The sequence below is a fragment of the Ornithorhynchus anatinus genome, chromosome 4 (genome assembly GCF_004115215.2).
Source record: "Ornithorhynchus anatinus isolate Pmale09 chromosome 4, mOrnAna1.pri.v4, whole genome shotgun sequence".
In the NCBI taxonomy this organism is placed as follows: Eukaryota; Metazoa; Chordata; class Mammalia; order Monotremata; family Ornithorhynchidae; genus Ornithorhynchus; species Ornithorhynchus anatinus.
Genome location: NC_041731.1, coordinates 95,738,931 through 95,752,162, shown reverse-complemented (window position 1 = coordinate 95,752,162; position 13,232 = coordinate 95,738,931). Strand labels below are relative to the sequence as shown.

General features: G+C 40.2%; 1 protein-coding gene across 8 annotated transcripts in view; it reads right to left on the bottom strand.

Annotated features, from left to right (window-relative positions):
* EVI5 (ecotropic viral integration site 5) overlaps nt 1–13,232 on the bottom strand; it is a 217,689-nt gene that overhangs the window by 25,494 nt on the left and 178,963 nt on the right. For 7 of the 8 annotated variants that reach the window (XM_029063239.2, XM_039911866.1, XM_039911864.1 and 4 more), the window contains one exon: nt 12,343–12,438. The exons of the other annotated variant lie outside the window; for it this stretch is intronic. In XM_029063239.2, coding sequence (XP_028919072.1) covers nt 12,343–12,438 — 96 coding nt within the window. The remainder of the gene's footprint in view (nt 1–12,342; nt 12,439–13,232) is intronic. 8 annotated transcript variants of the gene reach the window in all.

Here is a 13,232-nt window from a genome sequence, read left to right as displayed (position 1 = left end):
AGGCAGAAGGGAAGCCTGCGAAAGAGAATGAGAATGAGCAGCCAGAGAGATAGGGGGTGAAACAGGAGAGGACAGCATTTGTGAAGCCCTGATTAGATACCGTTTTCAGGAGAAGGGGATGGCTCTTGGTGTTAGTGGCAGTTTGGATAAAGGGGAAGTGTGGCCTCGTGGAAAGAGCACAGGCCTGAGTCAGAGGACGTGGATTCTAATCCCCACTCAGCCACATGCCTGCTGTATGACCTTGGACAAGTCATTTCACTTCCCTGTGCCTCTGTTACCACATCAGTAAAATGGGGATTGAGACCATGAGCCCCATGTGGCACAGGTACTGTGTCCAACCTGATTACCTCGTTTCTACCCCCACATTTAGAACAGTGATTGGCACACAGTAAGCATTTAAATGCCACAGTTATTATTATTATGAAGACATCGTGGGCAACCTCTAGGCTGTAAGCGCGCTGTGGGCAGGGAATGTGTCTGTTACACTGTTATATCGTAATCCCCCAAGCATTCGTGGTATAGTGCTCTGCACACGCCAAGCGCTCGATAAATAAAATTGATTGTAATGGAAAAGTGCTGGGTTTGGCTTTAGGCATTTAGTCATCCCATTTAGTCATCTCAAAAGCAATTCCTTGATTTGCGTTGGTCAATCAACGGTATTGAGAGCATATCATTTGCAGAGTGCCGTAGTAAGCATCTAGGAGAGTATGCTACAGTAGAGTTGATAGACATGAACCCTGACCTCTAGCATCTTATGATCTGAGGGAGGCACACACTCAAATACATTACAGGCAGGGCAAGCAACAGAATATCAGGATATGCACAATATGTGCTATGGGGTTGGAGAGGTGGTGAGTACCCAACTGCTTAGTGGGTATGGACTTAGAGACCCAAGTGACGCAGAAGGGAGGTGGGGAATAGGGTAGGGAGATGAGAGAATGGTCAGATGAGATTTTCATAGGGATGCAAAGAAGAGGAGAGTTGTGATCTGGCACACAGGAAGTGGGAGGGAGTTCTAGGCATATAGGAAGTCCTGGTTGACCGTGAGACAAGCGAGACTGAGGCACAGGCAGTAGGTTGGTGTTAGAGGAGCAAAGTGTGTGGGCTGAGTTGTAGTAGGAGAGTAGTGAGGTGAGATAGGAGGGGGTGAGGTGATTGAGTGCCTTATATCCAATGGTGAGGAGCTTCTGCTTGATGTGGAGATGGCTGGGCAACCATTGGAGATTTCTCAGGAGTGGGGAGATGTGCACAAAGTGATTGGTTTATTAAATAATATGGGCAGCAGAGCGAAGAATGAACTGGAGAAGGGAAAGGCTGGGACAGTCGGTGAGGGGGCTGATGCAGTAGTCGAGACTGATTTCGACAAGTCATCATGGAGGTGGGGAAGTTCAGAGGAGGGGAGGATTAGGAGGGAGAGAAATAAACAAAATAAAGCCCAAGAGGGGGAGTAGGCGGGTGTACAGAAGGTGAGGAAGGGCCTGAGCAACGTTTGCACCTGTTGGCTTCTATTTTCCTGACAAAGTAGTTGGCAAGGTTATCAGAGGTTAGGGAGGGCAGGAATAGGAGCACAATGCTTCGGGGAGGGAATTAAACATTTGGAACAGTTGGTCATGGATTGTGACACTCCCAAGTGCGGCTAACTACATTAAAGTTTAACAAACCAATACTGAAAAATTGTTAGGGTCAATACAAGACTTTTATCAGACCCCACTAGGTAGATTAAATTGTTTCATAATTTTTTTGAAATTGCATAAAACTTCCAGAAGAAAATGACATAAGAGAAATTGCAGCTCGCTAAAAACAACACTGGCCAAAATCCCAAAGTCTACCCCTAAAGCTGCTGCGGAAACAGTTTTACTATGGCACAAGAGCTCGATACCCAAAGTTGGGTGGAGGTGGAGAAGGGAAAATGGAGGAAGAGAAGGAAAAAGCCACAAGAGTCAGAGAGCGGAAAGATTTCTTTGCTCACCAATGCTTTTTTTCCCCCTCAAATAGCATTTGTTAAGTGTTTAATGTGTGCCAGGCACTATTGTAAGCCCTGGGGCAGATACAAAGTAATCAGATTGGCACAGTCCATATCTCACATGGGGCTCACCGTCCTAATCCCCATTTTACAGAGGAAGAAACTGAAGAACCAAGAAGTGAAGTGACTTTCCCCACGTCATACAACAGACAACACTTCACCCGCTCCTCTTTTTACCACCCTATCATTGAGCAGGAAAGTGAGTGGAAAGGCTAGCATTTTGGGGGTGAAAGGAAGCTACAGGGATTAGGTGTTTTTGCCGGAGTCGTAACAGGTTTTATTTTTCAAGAGCCAGATAAGCAGGTGTTTCTGGGGCCAGGATTGCTGAAAGTGTGGTAAGTACCATATCACTGCTCTCAGGCTACGGGTATGGTGAAACACCACCAAGAAAACTAGTTCAGTGAGAGGTTCAAACGGAGCCTTTCATAAGACAAAAGCAATCAAAAGACAAGCTACTAATTAGACGAAGCTGAAAAAAACCAGGGCTCCTGTTCCTATCCCTCCTCAAACACTAGGCTTTTAAAATTTGGAATGATTCCATAAAACAAATATCTGGCCAAACTAGAGGTAACCTGGCTTGTTTCTTTTTGGTTAAATTATCAGTTTGTTTTGGTTTAACCGTTGCTGCGGCACAATTGCCTTGTACTGCCTTAGTGCTTAGAACAGTGCTTGGCACACAGTGAGCACTTAAATACCACAAGCATGGGACCATCAGGTTCCCAACAGATTTGGGCTTCTTATCAGAAACATTCAGCCAATCCTAGTTAAGAATTACAGATGAGGTCACCCAAAATCACATTCTTCTCTTTAATCAGTCGGGTGCACTTAGAATTCGGATCCCTTTATGCCTTACCAACATCCAATCAAACCTCATGATTTATGTTGCTCTTCCTTGGAGGAAATATAATTTGAAAATTCTCTATCAAAATCCTGTTCTTAGCACTTCACATTCTAAACTGCCATATTAACCTGTATGGCCTTAATAACACTCTTGTCTCTGTCAAAACACACTTATAACCACTCTTCCTACCCAAGGGGTCCGGTGGCTACAAGGTTTTCTGAGAGAGCAGGAATTAATCAGCTACCAAGAGTGTTGGTAGGATCATAGATACTTTCTTTGTAACTAATCTTACAGTTGTGGTACAAAGAACAATGGAAAAAAACAATCACTGAAAAGATTTAATGGCCTCCTTCTTTGATAATGTATAGGAGTTTTTAAGATTTAGAAATTATGGTTAATCCTGAAGCTGAGGAAGGAATGAGGAGAGATGATAGCTATGGCATATCAGCCACTCTCTGGACAGTTACTTCATTTGCTATTTGTGAAAAATGCCACCACCGGTTAGCAATGGAATTTCTGGAATAATTTCGCTAGTCACATCCGTGGGTAGTCTTACTTTTCCTGTATTTATTTCCTGGATTATACTGGCTAGTTCAGATAGATAGAGTTCCCTTATTTTAAATCTAGCGTTATGTTTCTGGTAATGCCAAGCCTTATGAAATCACAGTTGTATGTCTTCACAAGAAGCAGCGCGGCTTAGTGGAAAGAGCCCGAGCTTGGGAGTCAGAGGACTTGGGTTCTAATCCCAGCTCCACCACTTGTCTGCTGTGTGACCTTGGGCAAGCCACTTCACTTTTCTGGGCCTCAGTTACCTCATCTGTGAGCCTGACATGGGACAACCCGAGGACCTTGGATCTACCCCAGTGCTTAGAATAGGGCTGGTACATAGTAAGCGCTTAAGAAAAACCATAATTATTATTATTATGCAAATGATTCACTCAAGATTTTGAAATCTTATTATTATTGAATCTAATTTTAGATTCAATAATGAATACTAGTAGCAGCCTCTGGGAATTGGAGAGGAATCTACAAGGTCAAATCAGCCAACTTTCTCAACTTCAGATGAAATAGAAATCGACATCCTGCTTCTGGAAAAAAAAAGGCAAAAAAGACATAAGAGTAGATTTCTGCTAACTAGATCTGGTGCTCTCAAATGAGAGATTCGTTTTTGTATCTGTAAGAGAACTGCAGTGTAACTGGTCCAGATAGTCAGTCTAGCAGCAATAAATCAATTAATGGTATACAACAGACTTGATAGACATATTCCCTGCTCACAACAAACTATCCAGAAATTATAACTGTGTCTACCCCAATGCTTATTACAGTGCCTGACACATATTAAGCACTTAACAAATACCATTAAAAACAACAACACAAAAACTCGAGCTTACAGTGCAGAGCAACAGAAAACATTCAGTTGATTACCTACCCTGTGCAGAGTATTGTTCTATGCTCTGGAGGAAATCATAAGAAGAGGGGTGGTCCTGGTCTTAGAGAAATTTACAAATATCTCGAGCAAGGGCTAACTAGTAAATAAAAATGTGAAACTGATACTAAACAATAAAGGTTATATGTTCAGTGCCCTTCCCATTGTGAACTTGTGGTTTTCATTTCCAATTCTATTTTCATTATGTAAAAATTAAAAATCAAACTCTTCCAGAAACTCAAGCTATTAAATAGTGAGGAGTTCTGAAGTAAAAATATCAAAGCTTTCTGTTTTATTTCTTCCCAAACTGGGACGTCATGACTATGGCTGCATGCTAGTTATCTAGGAAACAAGTGGATGATGGAATTTGATTGGTTAGGCAAATCTAATGGTCAGAGCTAGATGTGCAATTTATAATTTTATTTATTGATAAAACAAGCTGTCCAAAAAATGTAGGAATTAAAATTGTTAAATTGTTAGACTTGACAAAAAGTTACTTCAGATGGATGTGATTTGTGTGCTATTTATGGGTAAAGGAGAGGGAAGGAAAATAACTTTGATTGCTACGAAGAAAGTCAACTGAACAAGGAAGCAATCTGAAAATGGCTACCCAGCTATACTTAAATTGTTTTAGGCAAACTTTTTTTGGTGGAATAGAAGGTTTGCTGCATCTGTAAGATCTTATGTACAAGAAGGGGGCACAAGAAAGAGTAGTTCTTTTACTATCGCATACATTTTACATAAAAAGAGGACCAATGTTTAATTTTTTGAAGACTAAAACAAACTTAGAGATGTGTACTAACTATACTTTTATAGTCAGAGGATCTAATCAAGGTTGTGGTCCTTTTTGACTTACAAAAAAAAAATCTTTTTTCCCCACTAGTGTTTTCTTCTGACCTTATGTGCATTACTTTTTTGTTTCAACACACAGAACTGAGGGCTTGTTTTAAGAGTACATAAAGTTTTTCCAGTTTAGCATATTCAGAAATCTGATTTTCTTGGACAAATCAAACGTACATTTTAAGATATTTATGAGTATACATGAAAAGTTTAATCTAATGTTATTTTTCAGGAAAATGTGAATATAAAAGGTCTATCAATTTATTAAATCTATTACATTGGAACAGCTTCCATAATCAAGGACAACTTGATTTAGCTTTCTGTGAAATTAAAGATGTTTTTATTAAAAAAATTCTTTTTTTTTTTTTTAAAAAAACAGGCTCTACGAATGGAAGATAAAGAATAACTTTCATCTTCCAAAACTGCTATTCCAATAATAGTGCTGGTATGTAGGGTGGCTCTATTTAACTGAAAGTATTTTATTAGGCTTAAGCGGCTATATTTTAATCAAGTATTTCCTATTTCAAATTCAAAGAGGGAAATCAAAATGTTCAATTTCCTTATCTAAAAGAGGGTTTTATGAGGATGATGAGAGGGGCAAATATATTAATCTCCTAAATATTTCACATAAGCTAAGAGGTTATGAACAGCATGACATAATGCTGCCCTATCTTCAGGAAGATGAATTTGCAAGTTTGTCCCAACGTTTCCTTGAGCATTTGGAGAAGTACAATCAAAGATCAGTTAACTGGTAAAGCAGAAAGGCCATTAACAGGTCACAGTCAAGAAGAACATTAACGCTATTTTATCAAAAGATTTTTTGACATTGGAGTTTAAAGTATTATGGCTAATCATCTTAGTGTACAGTTTTGGTGAATTTTGAAAAAATGTTTGTGTCTTTCCACAATAGAGGGTTTTTGTTTTTTTTTTAAACAGAACACAAAGCATCACTTGAAAGGAACTTCTCTTGGAAACAGTTTGAAAGAAGTATCATTTTTAATCGCAAGCCTAACATCTTGGATTTCGGCAAGACCATTGAATGTTAAAGAGATTTCTAAATAAAATTCCTGAATTGGTGAAAATATTCTGATTTGGTCAAATATTCGCTTGTAAGAAAGGTAAACTGCCAGTTAGGGGCACTTGGAATTTTTTAAAAATAACAAAATATTCATGCTAAACAACATTACATAGTATTCCCGATTTTTCCAAATGTTTAAAATAATATCTAAATGTCAAAATTTATAGGGAATCATACATATATATCCATATATATCACTATCTATACATGTGCTTATGTCCATCTTGGCCTACGTGTCAGAAGAGTTCCTCTACTGACATGGTGACTTCAGGGTGCATATGAAGGAGAGAACTGGAACTTATATTCACTGCTGTGTCCTCCACAAAATTTCCCGTAGTGTTCCTCTTCTACCAAGATAATCATCCTTGGTGAGATGGATAGAGCTCGGGCCTGGGAGTCACAGAAGGTCATGGGTTCTAATTCCAGCTCCGCCATTTATCTGCCATGTGACCCTGGGCAAGTCACTTCACTTTTTTGTGCCTCAGTTACCTCATCTGCAAAATGGGGAGCGAAACTATGAGCCCCAAGTGGGACAGAGACGGTGTCCAACGTAATTTTTTTACACTTAGTACAGTGCCTGGCACATAGGAAGAGCTTATTATTATTATTAAGTGCCATCGAGTTGTTTCCGATTCATAGTGACTATGGATATACTTTCTCCAGAACGTCCTGTCCTCTGCCATAAACCGCAACCTTTCTAACAGTTCTTCCGTTATCGTTGTTATGGTCTCTATCCATTTAGATGTTGGTGTGCTTCTTTCACGTTTTCCCTGGACTTTTCCTAGCATTAGTGTCTTCTCCAGAGAATTAGTCCTCCTGATTATGTGTCCAAACTATGCTAATCCAAGTTAGTCAACTGGCCTTCCAAAGACCACTTTGGTTTAATTTGCTCCACAATCCATTTGCTTATTTTTTTGGACAGTCCATGCTATTCACAAAAGCCCTCTCCAATACAACATTTCAAAAGAGAGCTTAACAAACATCATAATTATTATTATCCATCCTTCAACAGATCATATGAAAAACTTCCAGCTTTTCTTCTGAGTTCAACAACGTTCACTTTTCTTTCTCAGTCTTTATAAAAGACATCTCCCTCTTTTTTATTCAAAAATAATTAGAATTTACTTCTACATTTTAAGATTATGTGATCTGTGTGGGACAGGCACTGAATCCACTTTGTTGATACTATCCCTACCTCTGCTCTTAAAACACAAACTCTTAAAAAATACCATCTCCCTAAACCTAAAGAACAAAACCTTTCCTACTGCTAGCGAAAACCAAGTTGGAAACTTCACTCTTTCCAGTGGAAGGGAAGGATCAAACAGTGGTATTTGCTGAGCACTTATTGTGCAAAGAGCGCTGTACTAAGCTCCTGGGGAAGTAACAAACAGAGTTGGTAGACTCAATCCCTGCCTAAGGAGCTTACAGTCTTCAGGGGGAGACTTTAATTTATAACACGAATCTATTCAAGTACTGAGTGCTTGTTACATCATGCAATATAGCATAACAGGGTTGGAGGGTATATCAAGTTCCTTAAAAGGGATTCAATGAAAAACTTTAGCAGGTCTCAAGTCAAAGTGTCAATGGAAATGTTTGTGGTTTGGGGAGAATGTATCTTAGCAACATTCTCAGAAGCATAACTCTTTCTGGAATCATTCATTCGTTCATTCAATAGTATTTATTGAGCGCTTACTATGTGAAGAGCATTGTACTAAGCGCTTGGAATGTACAAATCGGTAACAGATGCTGTTACTAGGTGGCAGCCGGGAGCTGACTTTCTCACTTTCAAGTGGCCTTGCTTGAACCATCCAGTTGTGGCTTCTAGAAACAGGTTTGAAGAAATGGCAAAAAGTTAGCTGATAGAGCCTTTGGATAACATGATCGGCATAGTCGCTGTCAATTTAAGAAGTGCTCCCGGTCCCACTCCCCCTCCAGGCTTAAAAAGCTAGATCTATAGAGGACTAAAGTGATTTATTGAAATAGAGCAGCAGCTTTCTAGAACTCCACTTTGCAATTTAGCACTTTCGTGGTTACCTAGTAGTCAGTGACCTCTATGAAGTGAGACTTATAATTCCATTTAATTTACTAATATCTAGGTGGATAGATAATAGCACTGGACATTTTGGTCTATTGTGTAATTTATATTCTACCAAAGGATCTACTTGATGAACGGCAAAGAGGTGTGGCGGCTAGATTGTACCTTTAGTTTTTCCTACCTACCAGATAAAATTTACATCTTTCCTCAAAATACAGCCATTGTCCAATTATCATAAAATATCAGAGAAAGGGGCAACCTAACAAAGTTAACCCTCCAACTTCATTTTTGCTTCAGGAGAAACCTTTTTCCAGAGTTGCTAACAGGCAACTAAACTGATTGTTCACCTGTTTCCTCTACCTGTTTGTCCTCTCTTTTGGAGGCATCTGAACAAGTCATGAAATGGAGAAAAGGTATGGAAGAAGAGAACAAAGAAGTCTACAAAAACTGGATAATCTGACCTTAAGTAAAATGAGAGTTGGTTGTCGGTAGAAAGGAGAGAACCTTTTTCCATTGAAATCCATGAAATTTAAGGTGACTGGAATTTTCTCCTTAAATCTAAGAAAGCCCTTTGAGAAAGATGATTCAGTTTTCCAAAAACTTAAAAGTGGGACAGATGAGTAAGACCTCAGGGTTGAGTCAAAAGAGGCGGGAAAGACTTGCCTCGATCCATTTTCACTATCTGAAGACCCCCCCCCCCCCCCCCCCCCGCCAGACATCCAGATCAATTCACTATCGTATTTATTGAGCACTTACTGTGTAAACCACTGTACTAAGCATTGGGGAGAGTACAACAGACACAATTCCTGCCTTCAAGAACCTTAGAGTCTAGTGGGGGAGACAAATATTAAAAGATATTATAGGAAATGGGAAACAACATAGTTTAAGCAGCCATAAGAGGTATGGGAAGGCAGGAGATTAAGTACCTGAGTGCTTAGGTGACATCAAAAGGCTGAAATGGAGAAGCAGCGTGGCTCAGTGGAAAGAGCACGGGCTTTGGAGTCAGAGGTCATGGGTTCAAATCCCGGCTCTGCCACTTAGCTGTGTGACTGTGGGCAAGCCACTTAACTTCTCTGTGCCTCAATTACCTCATCTGTAAAATGGGGATGAAGACTGTGAGCCCCACGTGGGACAACCTGATTCCCCTGTGTCTACCCCAGCACTTAGAACAGTGCTCTGCACATAGTAAGTGCTTAACAAATACCAACATTATTAAATGGCAGTGGGGAGGAAGAAAAGGTGGGGAGATGAGAGATTAACCACGGAAGACCTCTGGGAGAAGATGTCATTTTGTTCAGAAGGGCCTTGAAGATGGGAAGAGCCATCCATGGTCTGCTAGCTGCGAAGGGGGAGGGAGTTTCAGGCAGAGGGGAAGGCGTGAGCAAGAGGTCTGTGGCGAGAGATGGGAAATGAGCACAGTGAGTAGGTTAGCTTGAGAGGAGTGAGAATGCATATGGGGTGAGAACTGAGTGAATGTTTTAAAGCCAGGAGTTAGGAATTTCTTGCTTGTACAGAGAAACAGAGGTTTTTGAGGAGTGGGGAAGCTTGTGCAAAACAATGTTTAAGAAAATTAATCTGGGCAACAAATGAAGTATGAACTGGAGAGAGGAGAGACTGAAGATATGAAGGCCTGCAAGGAGACTGATGTAGTCAAATCGGGATATGACCAGTATAGGGGCAGTTTGAATGGAGAAGAGGCAGATTCTTGAGATGATGTGAAGAGAGAAGTGACAGGATTTGGTGACTGACTAAATATGGGAGTTGAAAGGATAATAGCAAGGTTTGAGGCTTGAGAGAAAAGAGAGGATGGTGGTGGTGTTAAGAGTGATAGAAAAGTTAGGAAGAGAGGATTTGGGAAGAAAGAGGAGTTTTTCAGTTTTGAACATATTGAGCTTGGGATGCAGGAAGGATACTAATATAAGAATGTCCTGGAGACAGGAGGAGATGCAAAAATGAAGAATAATAATAATTGTGGTATTTGTTAAGTGCTTGCTATGTGCCAAGCACTGTCCTAAGCGCTGGGGCACATTCAAGATAAACAGGTCAAATGTGGTCCCTATCCCACACGGAGCTCACATTCTAAGGGGAAGGGAGGACAGCTATTGAATCCCCATTTTATAGATGAGAAAACTGAGGCACAGAAGCTAAACCTAAAGTCCTATAGCAGGGAACGGGTGGAACTGGGTTTAGAATCCAGGTCCATGCTCTTTCTACCGAGTCACAAGAGAGAGTTTGGGACTAGCAGAATAGACTTGAAAGTCATCCACAAAAAGATGGTAGCTAAAGAAGCTGAGATCCCCAAGGGAGTGGTTAAAAATTAAGAATAGAAGGGTCCCTAAACTGAATCTTGAGGGCACCCAAAAGTTGGAGTGTGAGGCAGAGGGAAAAAAAAAAAATCAGTGATACATATGACTGAGGAGTAGCCAGAGGTAGGAAGAGAACCAGGAGAGGGCTGTCAGAGAAACCAAAGTTACATAGTGTTCCCATTAGAAGGGGACAGTGTCCACAGTGTCAAAGGCAGCCAAGAGTTAGAGGAGGGCTAACACAGATTGGAGTCTGTTAGATTTGTTGACGATAAACTCCACGGTTAACCTTTGAGAGAACAGTTTCAGAGCAGCGGAGGGGTCGGAAGCCAGACTGTAGAGGGCCAATGACGGAGTTGAGGGAGATGGCAGTTGGGACGGGAATGGCTGGAGGAAGCCGGGAGTTGGTGTAGGAATAGCTGGAGGGAGAAGGGAATTGGAACAGGAACGGTTGGAGGGAGATGAGGTGAGAGAATGCAGCACAGGGCAGCAGTGGCATCAGCAGGTGAACTGAGAGAGGTGTGTCAGCCTGTACCATCGCCGCTTCTGTTTTACATTGACTGCTGCCAGAGGCCCTTTTTTGTTTTGTTTTCTTTTCTGAGACTTTTTTTTCTTTTCAACCAGTGTAGCCACCCTGTCCAGTTCCAGCTACATCAGAAAATTCCAGGAACCAAATTGTAGAAGCAGCACCAACAAGCAAGATGGCATCAACAGCTATGGCAGCAGCAAAGGAAAGTGGCTCTTTTCTTCACCAGGGCCCTGCTGCTGCAGCTCTTACACCATGTTCTTCCTGTCACCATTGGCATGGTAGCTCCCTGATAAAAGCAGGATCTCGGCAGTTTTTTGAGTTGTATAACTAGTCTAAAATTCAAGCCTGCTTGACCGATGCGGGATACATTACTAACCTTTCCCCCCGCCCCCAGCCTTGATACACTGAGGTGGCTAAATGAGTTTATTTTACCATGTTTATTTTTCAGTCATACCATGATTAATGACTACTCCACAAAATTTACCTGAGCAGGAAAATATGAATGTAATACTCCTTCAAAGAATCTGCTAGGTATTTATGTCAAAAATAACTAAATCAAAAAAGGGTGCAAGTGACAACAATGCAAAACAAATGAAGTACCAGGGACACAAGGAAAACTAGAGGACAGATTTTTTTTTTTAAAGCAATGCCAGCAACAAGTTTCAGGATAGAAAAACCCATGGTTCATATATTAATAAAAGGTTCAAATCCCTCAAAAACTGAAACGTTGATAATTTGGAGAGAAGAATTTCAGAGATTAAAGGTGGTGCCAGTTTAAAAAGTGTTCAAATACCAAGAAATCTGTTAACTGATATTAAGCAAGTATCCTTTTTTGCAATCTCAGTAATACCACCATGAGGGGAGTGAGGGAAGGGGAAAAAAACTTCCTCTCCTACCTCTCAACGGTATACACCACAAATCTGCAAATAATCCATAAATACAACATGAAATTATACTTCTACTGAAATTCCTGGAAAATCTTGAGAAAACAAATGAAAGCTTTTCCAATGATGATTTCTTAATTATTGGGGTTTCTGTTGAAATTTCATTTAGTGCAAAAACTATTAACTCCATAGATAAAATGGCAAGAATGTTTAAATCTGATATTTTAAGCATATTATTAGTTGAAAGGAAAATTATGATCAAGGGTTCCTATCAGAAATATTTAGCCTTTAATGATTAGTCATATAATCCGTAGGAGTTGAACTGCTGTTACAATATAGAGGAAGGAAAGACAAATAAGCAAAGATTGTAATTTATCACTTACCTCATGATTCAACTCTGCTATCTGATCTTTCAGTTCTCTAATATACTGGTTAGAATCAGACTTATTAAGTTGTCCTTGAATTTTCCCTTCTTCTTTCTGTTTTGTTAAAAACAGACAATTTTTTTCAGAACTTTCAGAAGTTGTATTAGCATCACCTACTAACTGTACCAAAATACCAAAATATACATCCTTTTCATCTATACAGCATTAATTGAAAAGTAACCTAAATCTGAGGAAATATCCCATGTGGTTTGTTAATGAAGTGAGCTAGTGGTCCCTAAACAATTCCTACCATACAGGGCTTCACAAGAGCTTCAATGAAAAGCTGCACACTTGACTAATGACTCTAAAGTGAGATTACATAATTAAATGGGCCTAATACTCCAAAAGGAGATTTTAAAAAGACAGTTTTGTCACACACAAAAAAAAAACAACTTAAAAAAAAACCCAAAAACCAAACACAGAGTACATCACACCTGAATACTATGTGGAGCTTTGCTCACCAAGTCTTAAGGAAAAACACATTAGAGTTAAAGTTGGAGATGGTTCAGAAAAATCAACCAAAATTCTCAGGGAGACGGAGAAATTTTCATGGGAATAATTTGCTTGGCAGTGTGAGATGATAGCTTCTTTTATGGTACTTGTTAAGCACTTTCTATGTCACACACTGTTCTAAGCACTGGGGTGGATACAAATTAATTACATTGGACACAGTCCCTCTTCCGCATGGGGGCTCACAGCCTCAAGTAAGAGACACATCAGGGACTGAATCTCCATTTTACAGTTGAGGGAACTGAGGCACAGAGAAGTTAAGTGACTTGCCCAAGGTCACAAAGCAAGTAATGGCAAAGTTGGAATTAGAACCCAGTTCCTCTGACTCGCAGGCCCAT